General features: G+C 38.3%; 1 protein-coding gene across 2 annotated transcripts in view; it reads left to right on the top strand.

Moving 5' to 3' along the window:
• Window positions 1-26,773, top strand: part of LOC126455665 (DNA repair protein XRCC3-like) — a 118,383-nt gene that overhangs the window by 65,179 nt on the left and 26,431 nt on the right. For both annotated transcript variants that reach the window (XM_050091433.1, XM_050091432.1), the window contains exons 4-5: window positions 893-1,044; window positions 16,185-16,394. In XM_050091433.1, coding sequence (XP_049947390.1) covers window positions 893-1,044; window positions 16,185-16,394 — 362 coding nt within the window. The remainder of the gene's footprint in view (window positions 1-892; window positions 1,045-16,184; window positions 16,395-26,773) is intronic.

Below are 26,773 nucleotides of genomic sequence, written 5' to 3'. Positions count from 1 at the left end.
TATGCCGTCACCCAGGTTCTAGGTAATTAAAATGGCAATGGTATGCTGCCACTCTTGGAATTTTGTGGTAAAGGTGTGTAGTTAATTCATATACAACAGAGAGAACTGCGATTCATTACAAACCATGAGCTCCAATAGCTGATTTTATCCCCCCTCTTTCTGCCACCTGTGTTCCAGAGGCAAGTAGATGTCTAATCAATGATCATTGAATGATGTGAAGCATTATCTGTTACAGTTATGGAAGATATATTATGATTGCCACTAGAGAGCAGTCAAACTTCTATTGAAACATGGTTCCATTTATTTCTTCTACACAGTGACTTTTTCGATTTAAAATACATATTATTTCATTTGATCCCCACTTATGTACCTGCATGGAAAATAATCATGTGCTACCTTCCTCAAAGGCAGTGACTTGATGCCATTGACATTGAAAAAAATATTTTGAGCATTAATGTTCAGAAAACTACATGCTCATTTATACACTGTAATGTGCCAAAAACATTATTTCGATATCTCAAGCTGAATTTGAAATTCTACTCTGTAAATAAAGATGCCTCTAAAAGAATAGGGTGGCCAGTGAATATTGACACATGTATTTTTTACCTAAGTTTTTGTTTACTGAATCTAGATAAAACATATTACTTAAAACATATTACTTGTGGGAATATTGTCTAATGAGTTAAGTTGTGAAAATTGAATATAAATTTCATATTATGTATGTCGAAATAGTTCGATGATTTACATTGTGAATTTTTATTTTTCACTACTTCTGGCACAGTTCAGGTGTTTTCATATTCTGCGTGTACTTCTATTATTACACATGAGAAATGTAAAATGAATTTTCGTCTTTTGCTAATTATTGCTAACCCTTTAGTGTTTTCTATTTCAGGTGCAGTTTTCATTTGTACTGAAGATGTGTTCCCTCATCAGAGATTACAGCAGCTCATTACAACTTTTCCTATGTCATGGAACAGAGGCAAATTGATGCGTGAAAAAATTAATTTTGGTGATAACATATTTATCGAACATATAGCTGATGTGGTATGTTTTCTTTCTTTTTTCGTAACTGACAGAAGCTGAATATGAGCTGTAAAAATCATTAACAACTTTTTTGAATCTAGTACACTGAAGTCTCTAGTTATCATTGTAGATTTTACAAGTCATACATTGATGCACTGATCAGCCAGAACATTTTGACCACCGACCTACTATTGATACTAACCCGTCCAGGTGACAGCAGCATCACCTGGTGAGAAATGACTGCTAGTCAGACACAAACACATGTAGTACCAGTTAGTGTGCTGTTCTTGTTTGGAACAGGGGAGGTGTGCGATCTATCTGAGTGTGACTGAGGGCAGTTTGTGATAGCATGGATGCTTGACATGAGCATTTCAGAAACTGCACAACGTGTGAGCTGTTTGAAGAGTGTGGTGGTGAATGTCTTCAACACGTGGTGCAGCCAAGGTGAAAAAACATCCAGACATTGTAGGGTTGGTCAGCCATCTCTTATTACAGACGTCGGACATCGTAGGCTGGGCAGATTGTGGTGGGACTAACATAAGATTTTAATGTTGGGCAGAGTTCAGGTGTGTCTGAACACACACAGCACTGAACACTCCTAATGATGAAACTCCAATGCATGTGCCAATGTTACCACCATAACATTGACAACCATGGCTGAAATGGGCACATGACTATTGGCACTGGACTTTTGTGCAGTGATAGACCATTGCATAGTCTGATGAATCCCAAGACCTGCTTCAGCATGTCGATGGGGAGGGTCCGAATCAATCATCTTCCAGAGGAACAACTCCTTGGCACCTCTACTGTGGGACCAAGTCAAGCTGGTGGTGGCTCCGTTATGATCTGGAGAACATTCATGTGGGAATCCATGGGGCCAGTGGGAGAACATTCATGTGGGCATCTGTGTGTCCAGTGGAGCTTGTGCAAGGCACCATGATGGCCAAAGAGTGTCACACTCTCATTGGAGACCATATACACCCCTTCTTTAACGATAATGTTTCCCGATGGCAGTGGAATTGTTCAACAAGATAATGTGTCATGTCATAAGGCCAGTAGTATGATGGAGTGGTGTGGGGAACACAGTGTCAAGTTCCATATGATGTGTTGGCCCTCCAATTCGCCAGATCTGAACCCAATTGAATACATCTGGGGATGTGATTGAACGTGGAATGAGAGCTCATTGCCTGCCTCCCTGGAATTTATCGGAATTAGATGACTCATGTGTGCAGATGTGGTGCCAAGTCCCTCCAGTGACCTACCAAGGCCTTGCTTCCACGTCATGATGCATCGTCCCTGTTATCCTTGCCAAAGATGGACATACCAACTATGGAGTAAATGGGTATAATGTTGTGGCTGATCAGTGTAATTATATATGAATAGTACAGCATTTCATCTTCTGAGAATGAATTACTCAAAAAAAAGTACCTCTGCCACCCTCATGACTGGCATAGTTTCTGCTTTTTTTTTTTTTTTTTTTTTTTTTTCATATCAAAACCCTCTTTCCCAGTGTTCTTTTGACTGCAGCTGACTGCTATGAGCAGCTATCTGTGTAATGACGCTGAAAGTAAACCTGCAATCTCGGCGTAGTTTAGTAGTGTGTGGCACTTTTTCAAAGGAAGTGGGAGGGTTGTGTTGGCCCAGACAATATGTAACTGACCCCACATGTTACAGTTAGTCTTCAGTTGTTCATTACAAGTAACAGTATCAATCCCCCAACTCCATGGTATGTGAAAAAGGTGGGTTACGAAACACCGGAGATGAAACCTGGGTCTATGGTGTTGGGTTCTCTTCACTGACAAGTCCAGGATTTATATTATTAGGAGTTCAACTGATAACAATAGCTGTAGAGTTTCAGTATATGGAATGAGTCAGTGTACTTTTTTCCGTTTCAGTAATGAATATTTACTACGGGGTCGGCAACACGTCGATCACGATCTACTGGTAGATCGCTTCAGTACTGAGAGTGCAAAAGAAAAATTGTTGAATAAAATTGTCAACTGTTTTCCATAGCAGTAAAAATGCATGCTCATTCGACACAAGTTGTTTTGTTTGTTGATAACAGCGTAGAACTGGTACCAGCATCTACCTTGAACCTCTAAATTTTTTTGCCGCAATAGTTAAATCAGTTGCTACCTGTGTACCACTCATTGCTGCACTGTTTCACTCATCTGTGTGAAATGTGTTTGATATGTGTCAGGAAAAGGCGGTGAGTTTCGTGCCGTGTTCTACCAACTTCTACTATGTAGTAGTGCGTGGAAAGGACATAGGTAGAACTTATTTGTGCCGTCATTACTCAGCACTGAGCATGCGTAGTTGCATACCTTGTTGACACTTTTCGAGAACGTACGAGTAGTGCAGTGACTTCACGCATAATGAGTTGTGTATCAAAAAAATGAAAAATTTATCATTTTGATTCCGAATAGTAACACGAATTTTTCATAACAGATTGAAATGGCACATGCATTTGTTTATTGTGTGGCTCTAAGATTGCATTTGTGAAAAAGACAAATGTTGAGAGACATTTCAAAACTGTGCACCCACGTGTTAACACAAGAGTTTCCTGTAAACTCTGAACTGAGAAAAGAGAAAATCAAGAAACTTAAAAATCAATTAAGTGTTCAACAAAGCATGTTCACGAAACCATTAGACAAAAGTGATGCTGTCACTCTTGCTTCTTATCGGGTTTTGAATGTATTGGTGAAAAGGAAGAAAGCCTTCGAAGATGTTGAATTCATAAAAGAAGCATTTCGAGAAGCTGCTGACAAGATGTTTATTTCAAGAAATAGTTGCTGCCATTGAATCCCTTCAACTTTCATCAAGAACGGTCACAAGGAGAGTTGAAAATATGTCTAATGATGTTTTCTCTCAACTTAAAACAGATTTGGATGAGTGCTGTCATTTTTCAATGCTATTAGATTAGTCCATTGATGCAACAGGTACTGCTCAGTTTCAAGTTTTTGTAAGGATGGTTTTTAATAACTTTAGTGTCAAGGAAGAACTTTTGAAAGTAATTTCTTCAAAAGGCCATAAAAGAGGAGAAGATATATTTTTTGCCCTGAAGCAACTCATTCTATCGGAGAAAATACCTATCCACAAGCTTGTAAGCATTACCACAGATGAAGCCTCAGCCTTGAGAGGTTCTAAACCTGGTTTTATTGCTCTGTGTCAAAGAGATGAAAGTTTTCCACCGTTTTAACTTATTACTGTATTTTATACCAGCAGTCTCTGTGTGGAAAGTTTTTAAATTTGAATGAAACTTTGAGCACTGTTGTAAAGATAGTCAAAAAAATTAGGTCTCACTCTCTTCAAAGACGACTTTTCAAAGATTTGGTGAATGAACTAGAACTACAGTATGGAGATTTACTGCTCTACACTGAAGTGCATTGGCTCAGCAACGGAAAAGTGCTGCAACATTTCCACAAACTTTTACCAGCTATCAAATTGTTTTTGCAAGAACAAGATGAGAATAGTCTGTCAGCTTGTATTGAAGATCCTCTCTGGCTTTTTAAATTTCAAGGCAATGGCAAAGATATTGCTGATATGATATCTGAAGTAAATTCTTTTACCGAAAATTGTTTTTGTGGGAGTCCTGCCTTAAGAAGGGTGAATTAAGACATTTTCCAATTCTGAAGACACAAATAGAAGAAAGTGAGATACCTTGCTATAGTGAATGTCATGCAATAATGATCTCCAATTTGAGGGATGATTTCAGTGATCGGTTTTCAGACTTCAAAAAGATTTCAGTGGTAACCCAGTTTGTATCTTTCCCTTGGGCTAACATTGAACTATTGAATATATATTCTTCCATTGAAAAAGTTTTTGACATAGATAGGGCAGCTCTTGAACTTGAAATAATATCATTAAAAATTATTTGTTTCTAAAAAGTGTTGCAGAACCCAAAACCTGTTGGCCTCTAATTCCTCAGGAGAAATACCCTATCTTAGTTAATGTTGCTCTTAGAATAAATGCCTTGTTTGCTTCTGCCTACCTGTGTGAATGACTGTTTTCAAATATGAACTTTAAACACATATCAAGGTTGACTGATGAACATCTGCGCTCGTGTATTCGACTAAGTGTAACAAGTTATACACCAAATATAAAGGACATTGTTGACAAAACAGTTACTCAGATTTCACATTAAATGTAAAATAATTCTTGTGTTATTAATGTAAGAATATACTTGAGAATATTATGAAATAAAATTTTTATGTTTCAAATAAATAGTGAAGATTTAAAACTTTTATTTTAAATAGTTGTTTTACAGTACTGGTATCCAAAAATTAAAAATGTAGCAATTGAATTTTTAAAAGTAGATCACTTTGATATGTTGATACGGGATAGTTGATCGTGAAGGCTTTGTGGTTGCCTACCCCTGTACTATAAAATGAATAGAGTGGGGTAATATATGGTGTACATTCATGCTATACCTCTTACTAACTGACTTCTTAATACAAATATAGTAAATTATACAACATAAAAAGAATTTATATCTTTGCATACATCAGTGAGACATTCGAGCTAATAATTACATTGACGCAAGTAAAATCTTACTATTAAAAAAGTCACCGTGTATTTTACAATATACTATAAGAATTTGTATTCACACAAGGACTACTGAGACTCCCTGAATAATTCTAATACTTGAAAATAAATATGGATATTTTGACACACAACATGACAATTTGTATTTAAGTTTACTTGTAATGAGACATCACATTAATAAAACTATATAACCAGGTGCTCATTAATATTGAAAAATCTCACCACTTGAGTAACACAATTTTTGCAACATGTATTGCTTCAATTTGCTCTGGAATTTCAATGTTTCATGAACAATGCTTTTGATGTCTGTTAGTAAAGTATGAACACTTTCTATGCTTTTCTGCAACAAAGATAAAGTTAGTTTGGTTGCTGTGCTACATGATATGCACTATTGATTTTGAAGAGAAAATGGTTTTATTAACAAAACATGTTGGGAGGAAAGATATATTTTGAAAACCTGTAGTTTCCAGAGCAAATCCCTGCAAGAGTGTCTTGGATGGACACTTCTTGTAATTCACATTCCTCTCTCCTGTGCAAAACATTTTTTATTTGCAGTGGCCTGTTACCGAAAGTTGACACCCTAAGACAATAATGTGTGAAAGTATCCAAAGTAAGTAGTTCAGGCTGCATCCTTGTGTGTAGCTGAGGCAATTAAGTTACTTTGCCAGATCTGGAATATCACCAGACCAATTTAATTTGCTGTCAGTGTGTACACCTAATAACTTGGAGGAGTTGACGTCCTTTATTTTTTATTTATGCCAGCTTGTTCCTTGGTGTCACATGGTATTGTACATAATGTGTTTCAGTGATATTTGGAGTGAGTCCATTATAGTTCAACCAGTTTGAGGATATTGGCAAAGACATGTATAGCAGATGTTTCCATATTTTTTATTGTGCTGTTTTATCAACTTGGAGAGATGTATCATTTGCATAGAGGGCAAACCAGAATGGTAGGTCTTTTATGAACATCAGAAGTAGCAAAGAGCTCAGTACTCAGCTTGGTGGTACTACATTGTTTATTGTGCCCCGCTCTAATGAAGCTGGACATCCATTACTATCAGTAATTGTCACTTGTTAAAACAATGAAAGTCATCTTTAATTAGAGAAATTTCGTTCTGTACTTAGTCAAAAGCATTTGATAAGTTGCTTAGGATTCTGATTGGTGCAAGTTTATTGTTTAGAGAGCTAAGATTTTGATCAGTGAAGGTGAAAATATCATCATCTTTTTATAGACCTTGCCACAGACCAAACTAATATCAACTGAAAACTTCATGACTATTCAGGTAATCAACAGCTCTGAATTCCGTTTCTCTGGAACTTTGGAAAATGTGTTAACTGAGAGATCCAGTGATAGTGTGATACATCAGTTTTATCAACTTTCTTGAAGAGAGGTTTCACATACCCGTATTTTAATCTCTCTGGAAAAATACGTCGTCCTAGAGAGTTATGAAACTTGTGGGCTTTGGACTGCACTTTTATACTCATAACAATGCTTAATCAACCTTGTAGAAATACTTCAACCCCGAAAGAACTTTTTGTTTCATATCTCTGGTTGTCTTCTTGACCACATCATGAGTAATGGGGATTACATGCATCTGATCAGTGCTGAAAACTTTCTGGCAGAAGCACCAGTGCCTTGTTCACAGAACCTTTATAGTCATCTTGTTTCTACAGCAGTTAACAATGGCTACTGAAGATATTAACAATGTAGGTAAAGATAGATTGCTACTTAGCATAAAGAAGCACCTTATGTTGCAAACAGGCACAAGTAAGAGACTTCACAAAGCCTTTGGCCACAGCCTTCGTCAGTAAAAGAGAAACAGGGGAACACACACCATTCATACACAAAAGCAAGTACACCTCAAGCACACATGACTGCCAAGTCCGGCAGCTAAGGCCAGATTGATTGCATTTGCATATAATCAATGTTTGTAGGTTAATAAATTTAAAGATTACCGAGACATAAGCTGCTGAAAAAAAAATTATGTGACATACAGCTATGCCCAGTATACTGAGACAATACATCCCAGAAACAGTTAAAAGAAACTTTAAAAACAGGTGCAGCTGTGTGTGTGTCCTGTTTTAATGTTAGCAGCCAAATTGGCAACTGTTGTGAGAACCAAGAGGGTGTGCTTTGACTGCTGTGAAGGCCAGGCTGGGCCACACTAGCTCCATCAATAGGTGGTGGTACCCTTTGAGGTGGGGTGATTGACGAAGCTCTGAATGGGAGAAATCCAGAGCGCAGGTCAGCTAGCTGGAGGCTAGCCATGGCTGACTTGACTGAACAGAGAAAATATTGAATAATAGTAAAAAAAATAAAAAATAAACTAATCGCAGCTGTGACTGTAACATGGCTACAGACTCAAAATTTACGAGGAGGTTATCTGACATGTTAGTCACAGATTTTGATCAAATTTTGCTAATATTGTATACCAAAAATAGAGAGACAAATGTTTTTAACTTTTTGCTAGATGTTCCCTAGTTTTTGAAATAGGAAAAAAAACAGGGAGTCAAAGAGTTAGTAATGTTTTTGTGTTTTCATGATATAGTTTGGGTACCCGTCATTCTACACATCAAGCAGAGTGAGCTTGGTGGTCAAGGCATTAGACTGACAAACCGCTGGTCCATGTTCGATTATGGTCTACCCCATCCCCTGCTGCAGATTGTTTACCTATTGATAGTAAATTTTGTGAACAACCCTTTATATGTCATTTTCATACATACACCGTGCAAGCAGAATCACTGACGGATTTCTGCAGATGTGCTGAGATTGAGTACAGGATATTATTAGATTATAGTAACACTGGATGGTTAACATTAATACCTGCACTTTGAAGAATTCTTACACTTTTTGAAGGATTTAGGTCCTGTTTTCTGTGTAGGGAAAAATGTCCAGTGATAGTAAAAGCCTTTTTTGAAAATACGTTGGCAAAAGTTGTTCTTTTTCTCCGCAACCAAACCACAACTTTCCACCAGGCAATTCTCCAGGTAAAAAGTGGGCTTACAACAGATGTTGAAGTAGCCGTGGCTGTTTCCAAGATGAAAGAAATATGACTGAGAAAAGAACAACAGCTTTATCCCACATGTTTTAAAATGTGCTTTCCACAAATTAGAAGGTGAAAGCGAGGTGAAAGTAGAGGATTTCCAAACAGTAGTGTATTCTTTCTATGGTTCATTTATTGAATACCTAACAGTCTAGACTGACAGAGTTGAAATGCATGAGAAATTCGTATCGATATTGCTTCACGATGCCCTAAAATGGAGTCGTGTTGAAATACAGTGATTAGATACATATCTGGTGAATCAACAAATATCAATGATAATGCCATTTTGTGTATGTTAAGCTACTGCAGACAGAATTGCTCAGTGGAATTATGAGGGAAAAGGAGTTCATTTGAGATGGGTAGAAATGTTTTGGTATTTCACCTCTCAAAAGTTATTATTTAGCAACTTTTCTAAGGTGGTAGAATTTTGATTATTGTTGCCAGATACTAATACACTTGTAGAGAGAATTTTCATGAGCATGAACAAAATATGGACATCAGAAAAAATGCAACTGAGAATTGAAATGCTGAAATCGTTGTTTCTTTCAAAAATAAATTTCAGATAAAGCTGCCTTGAAGTTTTCAGTTACTTGAAGCTGAATGAAAAAGTTCTGAAGAAAATCTATTCTTCTGAAAAAAATGTCCAATAACAAACAGTTTTATGATTTATGTAACACAACAATTTTGGCGTTTATATTTATAGTAATAGTAATGTTACACAAAATATTATTTTGTTTATTGTAATATCATTGCCTTTGCCATAATGAATACATCGAGAATCCTGATAGTTATAATTTGTTTGTTACTAATAAATACATGAATAAGGTTTTAGATTTTCTAATTGCATTAATATAAAAGCTTAAAAGTTAATGCTAATTTTTTAAAAAAATTATGGCCACATTATTTAATGTCAAATATATAACCTTTAAAAATGAATGTCTCAGTAACATCTTAAGAGATTCTTACTAAAGAAATGTCTGTGGTTAGGTCCCAGTGAGCACTATCTAACTGTTATAGTAGATTCTTTGTGAATATTGTGTATTTCAAATTACAGGCCGGAATCTCCATTCCAAGCATAAAAACTTGAATTGCCTCATAAATAAGGTAGGGAATATTCAAAGTAGTGGCACCATTAATAATTAGATATTATTGGGGAAGTATGAGGATATTTGGTTTTAGTTTTATATCTTTACTGATAGCATAACGATGCAGACTAGTGTCTACATGGAGAAAAACATTATTTGTGACCAAACCATTTAAGTTACATAAAAACTAGGATCAGCTTTAGAAAGCTGATGAAATCTATGTCGAGACTGATATAAGCGTATAAAATTTATGTCCAAACTGATATATAATACAGGTAATGCATAGCTTCAAGTATGTTTTCAAAAGTCGGAAGTGTTTGAATTTTACTCATAAAGGCGAGGGTATAAATAAAACCGAGCCATTTTCACATGCAGAGGGGGGGTGAGACACTTTGCATTTGTCCGGTATGTGTTTGTTCAACATGTGTCTCTATAGTGAACACTGAAAGATTTTCTGCTTATGTGGATTTAGAAAATTTCACTTCAGATGAACTGGTTGCTTTGAGGATTTGTGATATTCAAATGTGTTGATCACAGATATTTAAAAATATTTTTGATGTGTGGCTTCTGAATATTTTGGGTTAAGCGACTTTAAACTAAACTTTAAAAACTTTTCCGCAGTTAATTTAAAGAGTGATCTGCACTTAGAATTTCTTTATTTCATGCTTATGGAAATGTAACTTTAGATATGTGCTAAAGAATTTCAATTATTTTTCATGTATGTTCAGAAGTTTGTCTGAACATGTGATCTTGTTCAATTTTTTTAAACACTCACACAGATGGTTATCAGTTTAGTAACAAACAATTGGTAATTGTGAAAAAGGTATTATTTTGAATGAATTCAGTGCGTTAAAAAAATTCGATATGCTGTGAGTAGTGAACATTATTTCATAGCAAATTCTGGCCTGCATGTACTGAACTTGACTGAATTTATTTAGGGTTAATGTGATAGATGTGTTAGTTGGCCCTTGGACAGAAACGTAAAAATCCATCCACGCATTAAGGAAGTCCTATGAACAGTGTTTTTTCTTGATTTTTTAAAATATCTTAATTGTGCTGATACACATGGGAGTTCACTAGTCATTAATTGGTTAAAGCAACAGGGTTTAGCGTCTCCATTATCCATCTGATAAAATTAATTTAACTGCACTTTTGCACAAGGTGGTCACAACTGAGTCTACAAGAGAACATTCTAAATTTCACTGTAACAATCCTAAAGTCACAACAGACACATGATTCTTAAATGAGGTTACACAGTGGAATAGTGGTACAGAATGCACATTTAACAAGGACAAGATGGGGAAATGCTACACCATGTTTTGGTGTACCTACGCTGCAGTAGTCCAATAACAAAAGCTACAGTGATAACATAATCCATATTTTTTGCCATGAGCAGTTCCAGTCCACTGTGAATAAACAGAGATTATCAATCTCAAGACTTAATGTATTTGTTTATTTAAACCATCCCTTTGACTGCAAAGCTACGTATTTGAAGCAGAGCAGTTTCAAAGCTCTGCATGGTTCTGTTTCATTACATCGCATTGACTTCTACAGGAAGTAAATTTAGGTGCTTCACTATAATGAAAATGATTGGTTAAACAAAATCAAAATTTCTCTTCAAATTACAAAATTTTATCAGAGAATGTAAGGTCAAGTATTTTACATTGTTTGATTATAAGTATATCTGGGTAAAGAGGTGTCGATTACACTATCATAAGATACTGGACTGAACCCACAAAAGCATTCCATATGTTATTGTGGATGATTATGTTCTCAGTCTGTCCCTCATCAACCAGAAGAACTGATTACAGTGCAAAACGTAATAATTTTTGCTTATTGAAAAAAAGCATTGCACCTAACAACTAAAAGTCAACTGTTGGGGGGTAAACACAAGACAATGATTTAGTAGCTGCATTTGTGGTCAGTCACAAAAACATTTTTAATGATTGTGTTGAAAGTCATCCAATGCCACTTTCAGCAGTTATTTTTTCTATCTCATGGATTGTAGTCCATTTGCCAGCAGTAGCATGTTGAACTCGAACACGAGATAAATTGTTGCTTATCTGGAATAGATAGCTGTGAGATCTTCAGGTCAGTACAAGTGTGTTTTGAAATGGAGGGTTCTCGGGCAATTGAAGTGCTAAATTGTGTAATAGTACGTAAAAAAAAAAAAAAAAAAACCAGCAGATTGACAGAGGTAAAAACCAAGTAATCAAGCAAAATTGATTTGGCAAGAGTGATTGTCAGCAGCAGATTAAAGCATTCAGTATAATCCTTAAGTTGGTCATCTGTGTCATTTGTAAGAGCAAACTTGAAGCATCAGTGAAAGCCTGGTTCACTAGCAGTTACGTTCCACCACGAGACAGTACATTTGCCAAAAAGTTATTAGACCAGTCAAAATCTAACACATTAATAAAGAAAAGCTTTAAGTTCGCTCTATGTATTTTTTTTTTAATAAAGTGTAGGTACATTTGAATATATGGATGTATGTTTTGTACAACTAGTATATCCCCTCACACGAACCAAGGACCTTTCCATTGGTGGGGAGGCTTGTGTGCCTCAGCGATACAGATAACCATACTGTAGGTGCAACCACAATGGAGGGGTATCTGTTGAGTGGCCAGACAAATGTGTGGTTCCTGAAGAGGGGTAGCAGCCTTTTCAGTAGTTGCGGGGGCAACAGTCTGGATGATTGACTGATCTAACTTTGTAACTTTAACCAAAACAACCTTGCTGTGCTGGTTGTGTGCTGTGTTGGTACTGCGAACGGCTGAAAATAAGGGGAAACTGCAGCCGTAATTTTTCCCTGGGGCATGCAGCTTTACTGTATGGTTAAATGATGATGGCGTCCTCTTGGGTAAAATATTCCAGAGGTGAAGTAGTCCCCCGTTTGGATCTCTGGGCGATGACTACTCAGGAGGACGTTGTTATCAGGAGAAACAAAACTGGCATTCTACATACTGGAGAGTGGAATGTCAGTTCCCTTAATCGTGCAGGTGGGTTAGAAAATTTAAAAAGGGAAATGGATAGGTTAAAGCTAGATATAGTGGGAATTAGTGAAGTTCGGTGGCAGGAGGAACAAGACTTCTCGTCAGGTGAATACAGGGTTACAAATACAAAATCAAATAGGGATAATACAGCAGGAGTAGGTTTAATAATGAATAAAAAAATAGTGTAGGTAAGCTACTACTAACAGCGTAGTGAACGCATTATTGTAGCCAAGATAGACACGAAGGCCACGCCTACCACAGTAGTACAAGTTTATATGCCAACTAGCTCCACAGATGAGGAAGAGATAGAAGAAATGTATAATGAGATAAAAGAAATTATTCAGACAGTGAAGGAAGACGAAAATTTAATAGTCATGGGTGACTGGAATTTGAATGTAGGAAAAGGAAGAGAAGGAGAAGTATTACATGAAAATGGAATGGGGGTAAAGAATGAAAGAGGAAGCCACCTGGTAGAATTTTGTACAGAGCGTAACTTAATCATAGCTAACACTTGGTTTAAGAATCATGAAAGGTTATTTACATGGAAGAGGCCTGGAGACACTGGAAGATTTCAGATAGATTATATAATGGTAATATAGAAATTTAGGAACCAGGTTTTAAATTGTCAGAAATTTCTAGGGGCAGATGTGGACTCTGACCACAATTTATTGGTTATGAACTGTAGATTAAAACTGAAGAAACTGCAAAAAGGTTGTAATTTAAGGAGGTGGGACCTGCGTAAACTGAAAGAGCCAGAGGTTGTAGAGAGTTTCAGAGAGAGCATTAGACAACAATTGACAAGAACAGGAGAAATAAATACAGTAGAAGAAGAATGGGTAGCTTTCGGAGATGAAATAGTGAAGGTAGCAGGGGATCAACTAGGTAAAAAGATGAGGGCTAATAGAAATTCTTGGGTAACAGAAGAGATATTGAATTTAATTGATGAAAGGATAAAATATAAAAATGCAGTAAATGAAGCAGGCAAAAAATGAGATCGACAGGAAGTGCAAAATGGCTAAGCAGGGATGGCTAGAGGACAAATGTGAGGATGTAGAGGCTTATCTCACTGGGGTAAGATAGATACTGCCTACAGGAAAACTAGAGAGACCTTTGGAGAAAAGAGAACCACTTGTACAGATGTTAAGAGCTCAGATGAAAAACCAGTTATAAGCAAAGAAGGGAAAGTGGAAAGGTGGAAGCAGTATATAGAGGGTCTATACAAGGGCGATGTACTTGAGGGCAGTATTATGGAAACGTAAGAGGATGTAGGTGAAGATGAAATGGGAGATATGATACTGCATGAAGAATTTGACAGAGCACTGAAAGACCTAAGTTGAAATAAGGCCCTGGGAGTAGATGACATTCCATTGGAGCTACTGATAGCTTTGGGAGAGCCAAGCATGAAAAAACTCTACCATCTGGTGTGCAAGATGTATGATACAGGTGAAATACCCTCAGATTTCAAGAAGAACATAATAATTCCAATCCCAAAGAAAGCATCAGTTGAATAAGTAACCACTGCAAAAGAACTAACACTAATTCTGTACAGATAAATGAAAAAAACTGGTAGAAGCCTACCTTGGGGAAGATCAGTTTGGATTCCATAGAAATGTTTGAGCACATGAGGCATTACTGACCCTATGACTTATCTTAGAAGATGGATAGATTAAGGAAAGGCAAACTTACGTTCCTAGCATTTGTAGACTTAGAGAAAGCTTTTGACAATGTTGACTGGAATACTCTCTTTCAAATTCTGAAGGTGACAGGGGTCAAATACAGGGAGCGAAAGGCTATTCACAATTTGTACAGGTACCAGAAGGCAGTTATAAGAGTCAAGGGGCATGAAAGGGAAGCAGTGGTTGGGAAGGGAGTGACACAGGGTGTAGCCTACCCCCCAATGTTATTCAGTCTGTGTCTTGAGCAAACATTAAAGGAAGCAAAAGAAATATTTGGAGTATGAATTAAGATCCATAGAGAAGAAACAAACATTTTGAGGTTTGCCGATGACATTTTAATTCTGGCAGAGACAGCAAAGAGTATTGAACAGAATGGTCAGTGTCTTGAAAGGAGGATATAAAATGAACATCAACAAAAGCAAACCAGGATAATGGAATGTAGTTAAATTAAATCAGGTGATGCTGAGGGAATTAGGAAATGAGACACTTAAAGTAGTAGACGAGTTTTGCTCTTTTGGGAGCAAAATAACTGATGATGGTCGAAATAGAGAGGATATAAAACGTAGACTGGCAATGGCAAGAAAAGCGTTTCTGAAGAAGAGAAATTTATTAACATCGAGTATAGATTTAAGTGTCAGAAATACTTTTCTAAAAGTATTTGTATGGAGTGTAGCCATGTATGGATGTGAAACATGGGCAATAAGTAGTTTAGACAAGAAGAGAATAGAAGCTTTCGAAATGTGGTGCTACAGAAGAATGCTGAAGATTAGATGGATAGATCATGTAACTAATGAGGAGGTACTGAATAGAATTGGGAGAAGAGGACTTTGTGGCACAACTTGACTAGAAGAAGGGATCTGTTGGTAGGATGTGTTCTGAGGCATCAGGGGATCACCAAGTTAGTATTGGAGGGCAGGGTGGTGGGTAAAAATCACAGAGGGAGACCAAGAGATGAAAACACTAAGCAGATTCAGAAGGATGTAGGGTGCAGTAGTTACTTGGAGATGAAGAAGCTTGCATAGGATAGAGTAGCATGGAGAGTTGCATCAAACCAGTCTTCGGACTGAGGACCACAACAACAACAACAACAACTAGTATATATGAGAAGACATGGGAATGCAATTTCTATAAGAATGAAATAACTCAAATATGAGAAGAAATATGATTACAGCCCCATAATTAGATGTGTGATCATTGTGAATGGTCTACCGGCTTCACATCTGTGTGTTTTGGGTTCAGCGACATTATTCTTGAACTCTTAATCAATATTTTGACATTTCTCATAAAAAATATTTAACTCATGAACTGTCATGCTGGCCCAGCTAAAATATGTCTTCTAAGTGAATCCCAGATACATTAAATTACATGAATGTTCAAAGAACACACTAACCTCACCTTATCTAATTGCCCACTAACTCTGCTCTGAACAGTTGAGTGTAAAAGCGGCGAAACCATCAGTAGCACCTGGATATGATACAATGACAGGGTTGAGGGTCCTGCACCTCTACTTTCAAGCTATTGAAGGAACAGTCCACACAATTTGGAGGCACATAAGTCTGTCAACGTCGATTTCTGTTACACTGTAAAGCTTCCATCACGTTATCAAGATGTTTTCTATTCAAATATGGTAATGATTTGCATTCCATACCTTTTCAAATGTAATTTTTTTGAATGATTGTTCCATTATATTACTTGTCAGATCTAATAAAACGTTAGGCATTTCTATAGACATATTGAAAAACAAAAAAGTAGCATTTACACGTTAAAAAATATATCCTGTGTTCATAAGTTCTTTGATGAATTCTTTCTATTTCCATACAGGAGGTTTTAAAGCAATGTGTTGCTACTCGTCTACCCCGTTTACTGTCAGAGCGTAATGTGAAGCTTATTGTAGTTGACTCAATTGCTGGTGTTTTCCGCAATTATGAACATGGAGATGCCTTGAGCAGAGCGAAAGACCTTCGAAATGTGGGTGGTAAACTTCATGCACTTGCAGAACAATACAAAGCAGCAGTTGTTTGTGTTAATCAGGTACGTGGGCTAAGTAATAGTTATATATTGTATTGTATTACATTTTTATTGTTCCTGTAGCCTACTAAAGCAGCTTTTGGATAATTTCTGTGCATGCATGTTTAAAATAACAAATATCACACTTTGTACACGTAAATATTTATGTAGTACACTTCATACACTTAAATATTCTTAATTGAAGTAAAAGCAGTTATGCTGTAATTATAACTTCAAAGGCTTTGACATCAGTAATTTTATGTTTTTTGGAAAGTTTGGTATAAAGTGGAAAGTACTGTTGAGATAGTGTGAGGTTTTTCGTTGTTTTATTTGTAAGAATTTCAACAAAAAACATTTGATTAATAGGAAAAATCTCGTACTAGCTTGACACATAAATGAACAAGCATACATGGGTATGTGTTTGTGTAAAGTTTAGTAGGAAAGTCATTTTGAAACTTAGAACTATTTTTATTATCTACAAAGATTTGTTACAGAACGATTTCTGTTGTGATTGTTCTGTTTATTTGTCTGAAGTATTCTTTATGGGCTTCATGTGGCGATGACAGTTGTAGTGCTGCGATTGATGTCATCGCCAGCACAGCAGAGAGACTGCTGTGTCATAAGTGGCTCCAAGGAATCTCAAAGACTTGAAAATGATATATTTCAATAATGTCAATATATAACAATATTGTGAATAGGAAAAGTATGAGCCATGCGGTAAGGAGTTGGGAACAGCGGTTGTGTAGGGATGGACGAATATATTGTGTATGTTCAGTGGATGGCAGAATACCACTGTGGGAGAGGTGGGAAGGATAGCGACAAGACATTTCTCATTTCAGGGCTCAAAGAGAGGTAGTGAGACCCTTGCGGAGCATGTTATTCAGTTGCTCCAGTCCTGGGTGGTACTAGGTTATGAGGGGAATGCTCCTCTGTGGCCGGACAGTGGGACTTTGTGAAGTGGTGGGAGACTGGAAAGATAAGGCACGGGAGATTTGTTTTTGTACAATGTTGGGAGGATAATTATGGTCAGTGAAGGCTTCAGTGAGACCCTCAGCATATTTCAAGGTGGACTTCTCGTCACTGCAGATGTGACGACCACAGGTGGCTAGGCTGTATGGAAGAGACTACTTAGTATAGAATGGAATGGAATGGGTGGCAGCTGTTGAAGTGGAGATATTGCTGGTGATTAGTATGTTTGATATGGACAGGGGTACTGATGTAGCCACCTTTGAGGTGGAGGTCAACATCTAGGAAGGTGGTTTGTTGGGATGAGTAGGACCAGGGGAAGCAAATGGGGGAGAAGTTGTTGAGGTTGGAGGAATGTGGATAGGGTGTCCTCACCCTCGATATACACTCCTGGAAATTGAAATAAGAACACCGTGAATTCATTGTCCCAGGAAGGGGAAACTTTATTGACACATTCCTGGGGTCAGATACATCACATGATCACACTGACAGAACCACAGGCACATAGACACAGGCAACAGAGCATGCACAATGTCGGCACTAGTACAGTATATATCCACCTTTCGCAGCAATGCAGGCTGCTATTCTCCCATGGAGACGATCGTAGAGATGCTGGATGTAGTCCTGTGGAACGGCTTGCCATGCCATTTCCACCTGGCGCCTCAGTTGGACCAGCGTTCGTGCTGGACGTGCAGACCGCGTGAGACGACGCTTCATCCAGTCCCAAACATGCTCAATGGGGGACAGATCCGGAGATCTTGCTGGCCAGGGTAGTTGACTTACACCTTCTAGAGCACGTTGGGTGGCACGGGATACATGCGGACGTGCATTGTCCTGTTGGAACAGCAAGTTCCCTTGCCGGTCTAGGAATGGTAGAACGATGGGTTCGATGACGGTTTTGATGTACCGTGCACTATTCAGTGTCCCCTCGACGATCACCAGTGGTGTACGGCCAGTGTAGGAGATCGCTCCCCACACCATGATGCCGGATGTTGGCCCTGTGTGCCTCGGTCGTATGCAGTCCTGATTGTGGCGCTCACCTGCACGGCGCCAAACATGCATACGACCATCATTGGCACCAAGGCAGAAGCGACTCTCATCGCTGAAGACGACACGTCTCCATTCGTCCCTCCATTCACGCCTGTCGCGACACCACTGGAGGCGGGCAGCACGATGTTTGGGCGTGAGCGGAAGACGGCCTAACGGTGTGCGGGACCGTAGCCCAGCTTCATGGAGACGGTTGCGAATGGTCCTCGCCAATACCCCAGGAGCAACAGTGTCCCTAATTTGCTGGGAAGTGGCGGTGCGGTCCCCTACGGCACTGCGTAGGATCCTACGGTCTTGGCGTGCATCCATGCGTCGCTGCGGTCCGGTCCCAGGTCGACGGGCACGTGCACCTTCCGCCGACCACTGGCGACAACATCGATGTACTGTGGAGACCTCACGCCCCACGTGTTGAGCAATTCGGCGGTACGTCCACCCGGCCTCCCGCATGCCCACTATACGCCCTCGCTCAAAGTCCGTCAACTGCACATACGGTTCACGTCCACGCTGTCGCGGCATGCTACCAGTGTTAAAGACTGCGATGGAGCTCCGTATGCCACGGCAAACTGGCTGACACTGACGGCGGCGGTGCACAAATGCTGCGCAGCTAGCGCCATTCGACGGCCAACACCGCGGTTCCTGGTGTGTCCGCTGTGCCGTGCGTGTGATCATTGCTTGTACAGCCCTCTCGCAGTGTCCGGAGCAAGTATGGTGGGTCTGACACACCGGTGTCAATGTGTTCTTTTTTCCATTTCCAGGAGTGTATATTCATATGTTTTTAGTCTTTTTTAAATGGCATTTTGTTTAGTTTGTTGAATGTCAGTCTGAACTGGACGTCAGTCTAGCATAAAGACACATGCTAATGTAAATGTATAATAAATTCCATACCTAATTACAAATTGTCAGAATACCAATTTTGTAGGTGTTGGAGTTGAATCAAGATTTAAGATTGTTTCATCTAGTTGGAAGTTTGACAGCTGCTACAAGCAGATGTGTACTTTAATAGTAACACAGATGTTGACTTAATTCTTGCAACCCATGAAACGAACCTGGAAGGAAAGAATAAGAAGACTGATATGACTGTAGATCGCTATCAAGAATTAACATAAAAGAATATATGACACTGTTTAAATGAAAAAAGAAAACCAAATTCAACAGTGGCAGATTTAATAAGAAGTATCCAAGAGAAGTAATTGTACAAAGCTAAAACATCAAACGACAGTGCATAAAAGATCAAGAAAAGTGACAAACTACAACCAGAGAAGAACTATACAGAAAATTGGATATTTACAATTTATTTGCAAGTTTAATCCAGAATAAATCCTGTTTTGGCAACATAATCAACGTAGCTTGGCTTGTTAAATAAACAGAGAAATTACTACGAAATAGCATTATACGACAAGTGCTTATTAATCAAAATTACAGAGATAAGCGTGACAAAGACCATTCATAAAAATTTGAAGTGGTTCAGTCAGAAATTTATAAAGCTTTATCCATTGCAACCAAGAAAAACTTGTGCTATGTTTACAAAGGCATGCACACACAAATCATCCACCAACAACGCTTTGAAGCAGCTGAACCAGGCAGGGCAGCTGACATGTCGAGCAGAGCAACACAGGATGGCAGTTGCCTGTGGAGTTGCAGTTTGCCAGTTCAGCATGAGACAGCTCTAGCAACACCCAGCAGTGGCAATAACAGCTGTCACAGCCACTGAGAACATGACCTGACAGTTACAACCCATGACAGATAGACCTGACGGATTTTTTAAGTGAAGTGTTGCGATTTTAGTATCATACAACATGATGCATTCATTTAGCTTCAGGGATCATGACAATAGTCAGACAGCTGTGAGCTGTGTTTATTAGTATATTTGTTTATCTTTCAGTTTTTAACACTGAAATAAGTAAATTTCAGACCACGAACAAGACTTTCCAAGAGAGTGGGTGACCACAGAAGGTTTCATGCAGATGGTCTTTGAACAGCTTGTGCATATGAATCACGGATTCACACAGATAGATATGTACACAGTAGAACAGTTCATAATATGAGTTAACTTCCATGGTAAACAATCACTGTGAAGAAACTTGTAAAGAAACAGAGATTACTCCATAATAGATGTAAAACAAAGCATAGGGCTGTAGATAGAAAGATTCTGAGTGAAATGCATTTGGCTGTCAAGAGAGCAGTGCATGATGATTTCAGTGACTACTGTAGCAGAATATTGTCAAATTACATTTCACAAAATCCAAAGAAATTTTGGTCATATGTAAATGCTGTTAGTGGCCCCAGAGTTAGTGTTCAGTCTCTACCAAACAAGACAGGAACTGAAATTGAGAGTAGCAAAGCAAAAGCTGAAATGCTTATCTCTGTTTTCAAATGTTCCTTTACAAAGGAAAATCCTGGATGAAAGAAATAAGTTTTAGTGTCAGTGGTGGTGAGACACAGCTGATATTGTTAAAATTGAACAAAGCTCCAGGCCATACTGAAATTCCTGTCAGACTCTATACTGAGTTTGTGCTTGTGTTGCCCACCTTCTTCTAACTATAATCAGTTGCAGACCCCTTCAACAAAAGACCGTGCCCTGTTCTTGGAAAAAGGCACAGGTCATATCCCTCTATGAGAAGGGTAGTAAAAGTGATCCACAAAACTATCGTCCAATATACTTGACATCAGTTTGTTGTACAATCTTACAACATATTCTGAGCTCAAACATAATGAGATATCTTGAACTGAATGTCCTCCTCAATGCTAACCAGTATGGTTTTCGAAAACATTGATCATGTGAAACCCAATTTGCACTTTTCTCACATGACTGAAAATTTTCAATCAAGGCAACCCGGTAGATGCAGTGTTTCTTGATTTCCAAAAAGCATTTGACTCAGTATCACACCTACACTTATTATCATAAGTACAATCACATGGGAAGTGAAATTTGTGACTGGATTGAGGACATTTTGTTTGGGAGGACACACCATGTTATCTTGGATGGAGAGTCATCGCCAGATGTAGAAGTAACTTCAGATGTCCCCCAGAGAAGTTTGTTGGGATCATTGCTGTTCATGTTGTATATTAATGACCTTGCACACAATATTAATAGTAAAATCAGACTTTTTGCAGATGATACAGTTATCTATAATGAAGTACTATCTGAGAGAAGCTGCATAAATACTCTTGTCAGATCTTGATAAGATTTCGACATGGGGCAGAGATTGGCAACTTTCTCTAAATGTTCAGAAATGTAAAATTTTGCATTTCACAAAACAAACAAATTTAGTATCCTCTGACTATAATATTAGTGAGTCATTGCTGTAATCGGCCCACTCATACAAATACCTGAGTGTAACACTTTGTAGGGGTGTGAAATGGAATGATCACATACATTTGGTCACGGGTAAAAACTTTGGTTTATTGGTAGAATGCTGGGAAAATGCAATCAGTCTACAAAAGAGATTGCATACAAATCAACCATACGACCAGTTATAGAATATTGCTCAAGTGTGTGGGACCCGTACCAGATCAGACTAACAGGAAATATTGAACGTATACAGAGAAGGGCAACACAAATAGTCACAGGTTTGTTTAATCTGTGGGAGAGTATCACAAGAGATATTGAAGGAACTGAACTGGCAGACTCCTGAAGACCTGGGAACGTTTATAAACAAAGTTTCAAGTACCAGCTTTAAATGATTACTCTAGTGATATAGTACAACCCCCTGCATATCGCTCGCATACGGATTGTGAGGGTAAGATTAGAATACTTACTGCATGCACAGAGGCATTCAGTCACTCACTCTTCCTGTGCTCCATATGTAAATGGAACAGGAAGAAACCCTAATAACTGGTACAATAGGACATACCTCTGCATGCATTTCATGGCAGTTTGCAGATTGTAGATGTAGGTGTAGATGTAGATGTAGATATAGATATATAGTGGGTTTTCACAACTTGATAACAAATTAATGCAAATCAATAACAAATTTACAGATCAGTTTGACTGACATGGATGTTAAACTTAATTACATTACTGCCCAGATTAAGAGAACAGTGGATAGATAACAAACACCATTAAACTGAGGATTGATTTGATCATGTTTCAGAAATAGATAATCAATTAGAAATCATAGACAATAAGCTGTACGGTAAACTTTGACATAAAAGCCTGGTCAGTGGTTAGCTGTCATCAAGTCTGAGTCTGCACTAATTGTGAAAAGGGAAAAGTAGCATGGCCACGCTATGATAATGTGAATCTAGCTATCTGCACAATCTGGCAACACTGTAGGCTGTGGCAGCTCCTGGGGAAGACTTGTCTTCTGTTCACGTTATGTTATGTCTACACCTGTGGTCTAGTGGTGAAAAGCACATCATCTGAATGCAACGTCTCGCAGTCACAACCACAAGTGCCTAAATTTTTGTAGCACATTTCATCTGAATGTCGAAGTTCTGAGTGTAATGGTAGAAAAGCTACCATGTATTTAACTTTTTGAGACACCAGACGTAACAGCTTTGTCCAATAACATTTTTGTGACAGAATTCTTGGCAGAGTGTCCACCTTTGAACACCACGTGTGCCAGACCTCTCCAGGACCAACTTGCTGGCACCCGGCAGTGGCTGCCAAGGTGGACCTGTAAATCTTTGCCCTGTGTCAAGAGTGTCAACTACCACTCATTGCTTTGGAGAGTATGAAATACTTAACTGTTGTTGAGTGATGCTCCACAAAAAATGTCCACGATTTACATTTCATGCTCGATAGCAATGGAGGCAGATGACCTATTTTTATATGATGAGCATTGCATTACACTAGTGTGGAAGACACAAATATGGCTCAAAATTAATTTTATAGTTTTTAATCCACTCAGAATACCTCACAAGTTGCTTAATGCCATTATTAATGCTTTATATCTCGTTTCTTTTCCTTTAAGAGGTGATTCTTCATGCAGTTTTCCATCAGGAATTCATGTGTTTTAGTCAAACCACAGTGACTAGCTGTTAGTTGATTTCTTACAGTAAATAAATATGGTGATGTGTGTGAATACCTAGCAGAGCATGCTCCTTAGCAATGCAGGCACACAACACATATTGAGGTCCACTTATGGATTCTGAAGAACTTAATGCTGATCGAAAGAGATATTTAAGATATCAAATTAGATTTAAACTAACGCAATTGCCTATACCTAATGGAAGGAAGTTGCTAACACTGGTGACATCAAGTGTCTGCAGGGGTGCCTAATTGATATTGTGCAGATTTAGTGCAGAGGTACTATATTCACTTCATAACTATTCCCCTGACATATGGGTCCTACGTGACAAACAAAACGCAAATTTGTGTTGTTGACAGTCGAGTGGGAGTTCTTCAGATAAGTTTGTATAGTGAAGAAGTTTGGTACTCACAGAGCAGACATTTGTGACCACTGACACAGCTTAATGAGTTGAGCTTATGAGAAGACATAATGTGTAAAGATTTTCTTCACACTTTGTTAAAGAATTTCTCTTAACAATTTGCCAATTTGCAGCTCTGTTAAATAAAATGGAAAAGGAACTTAGAGTGCAGTGGTCTGCACCACAGCTAGAACTAAGGACTCACACCACCCTTGCATCACAAGACATGTGGAACCACTGAGCTAACGAGACACTCCTGAGAGCTAGTATCTCTCTCATCACAATATTGGTTGGTGGGCATCGAAATGCAATGTTAAAGGTAGGAAGAATTGTTACTTATGTGAAGTATGGCATCCCTGGAGTCCAAAAATTGCATTGGCTTCCTCTTTATCCCATTTTACATGAGGATTATGTAGCATAACTCATTGAAGTGCAGAGGGAACACCGAGTGAATTAAGCAGAACAATTCAGGATCACATGCAGAAGTAAATGCACTATCAGAGCACTGCCAAATATTTGGAACCATGTTGCCAAGTCTTAACTGTGCTATGGGCTGCTGTATAATGAAAAACTCTCCGTGCTCATCTTACATGGGCTCTTAGAGGGGGGCATGAGTGTATTTTGTTTTCGTGCAACATTATCTCCTGATATTTTGTAACATATATAGTTGAGTCGAAGATCTTCAGAGACACATTTTGTTACTTAAGGCATTCGGTTAGTTTTAATCTAGAATTCCTCATTTTTTAAGCTTTCTGACGAGGAAGGGGCTGGTGACACCGGTGTTACATAATTTCAGTGCAGGGATAGCAAATCTAGTGATATTAGTCCAACTCATGCAGCATACAATATGTGAAATATAGAGGTATATAATTTTCCATCACGATTGCAATTTCCTCAGAATACAAATGAATAACTAATTTTGATAGCTTGCACAAAAACTTATTTCAGTGGAAAATTTCATAAGTGGCACGAGTATGTAGAAGTATGTTGGTGGGGATGAAAGGAAGAAGAAAGTTAACTAATTATTCAGTGCTACACAGTAATCAATTCATTTGAGGATTCAGAAGAGAAGAAAATGAAAACTGCATTCATTAAGACAGAAACTAAACAGTAAATGTGGGCAATGTGCCATTCTGCACCTTCACATGTTTTCCACCTTGAGATCTACCCATATAACACATAATAACTAGCCTGTTCATTGCTTTTGTAATGCTCCCTTCTTGTTTGGTCGCTACATGATGAAAAAAATTCAAATCCATGTCACTGATGGTTTCTTCAAATCTTTCCAGTGACATTTTTGTGTGTTGTTGCTTGGTGCTCGTAAAGCAGACTTTTATGCCTGCTACCACAAAGTATAGGATCGAGGCTGCCAGAAGGCATATGAATTGTGTGATCAAAATTAATGTCACAAGTGAAACGCGCACTTGATTACCCATAATTTCCGTAGTAACTGTGTAAATAAAAGCAAGAAGAAACACGAATTTATCCATTGGCATAACTCACTCAAACAGCTGCAGAACAAAATTATCAACAATGGTCTTCCATTTACAGTTGTTACACCATAGTCAGCAGCTGAGTCAGTGGTAAAAATCGTTGTGGTCACAAATTCTTAGCTATCTATAGCAGTAACTGACTGCATACTACATATTAGATTGTTGAATAATATACTGTGACACACATTTGTCTGTTGTCATGGTGTTAAATCAACACAAATTTTTGCAGAGTTCTGCCTATGTCATCATTTTCACATTGTCCTATGTTAGTGAGCTTTTCCTATTACCCTGGAAATGAGACACCAAGGTAAGTGTATGTATTCTGTGTGGCAAAACATCCCACATTCCATTCTTCCAGATTCAGTGGACACGTACATCGGTACCAAACAGGTATAGGAAAGCTCTTCTGAGTGAATGAGTAACAATAATAATGGTAACAGTAACAAACTAATAATTAATGAATTGTTGCATTTTCAAGAGGGTTGACAATTAAAAATAAAATTGGCTGATAGTCCATTTGGTGCAGTGCAAAGCTTTTCTTAGCATTTTGTTACTGAATTTCAGTCTGGCTATTTGCACAAAAAAAGGAAAGGACTGAAGCAAAACACATCAGTAGTCCAACAAGATCAGAATCAGCAACTGCCCTACCGTATACCATAAATCATGTAGCTCCTATGAGCAAACATGACACAACACTACTTCATTCTGCTCTCTGCCATTGATCTCATTGTAATTAATGCAGACAGTCCTCAACATTAAATACAAAACCAGTTGAAATTTAAACATGGAATTATCTGCCTCTTCTTCTTCATGCGATCAGGCCCAGAGGACCGCGCGCCACCACAGTTAGAGCTCTCCATCCGTCTCTGTCTTCTGCTACCTGTCTCCAGTTTTCCGTGACTCCCAGCTGCAACAGGTCTTCTCTCACTCCATCGATCCACCTCTTTCTAGGTCTTCTCACTGGTCTGCTGCCTGACGGGATCCAGTCCATTGTGATTTTGGGCCATCTTGTTGCCTCCATTCTAACAACATGTCCAGCCCATTGCAGTCTTTTGCTTCTCATCACTCCCAAGATGTTAGGTTCCTTGTACAGCTCTTCTAATTCAGTGTTATGGCGTCTTCTCCATTCTCCAGTAGTCTGATCTCTGACTGGTCCAAATATTTTCCTGAGGACTTTCCTTTCAAATGTTAGCAGTCGCTTAAGGTCTTGTTTTCGAGTGCTCCAGGTTTGAGAACCATAAAGTACTACTGGCATTATTAAGGTCTTATACAACCGTAGCTTTAGTTGTTGCGAGACACTTCTACATTTTAATATAGGGTCTAGAGAGTGATAGTATCTGTTTCCCACCTGCAGTCGTGCTTTTATCTCTGCTTCAGTAGATGTTACTTCTGTAAAAAATGATCCAAGGTATTTGAACTCTTTTACATGTTTATACCGGGTGTTGTTCACAATTAAATCTTGAGAGTTCTGGATCTTTCTTCCTATGGTCATATACTCTGTCTTTTCAGAGCTAATTTGTAGAC

The sequence above is a fragment of the Schistocerca serialis genome, chromosome 2, assembly GCF_023864345.2.
Source record: "Schistocerca serialis cubense isolate TAMUIC-IGC-003099 chromosome 2, iqSchSeri2.2, whole genome shotgun sequence".
NCBI classification, from domain to species: domain Eukaryota; kingdom Metazoa; phylum Arthropoda; class Insecta; order Orthoptera; family Acrididae; genus Schistocerca; species Schistocerca serialis.
The sequence above is the reverse complement of the archived record's forward strand: the minus strand, read 5'-3'. Positions and strand labels throughout refer to the sequence as shown.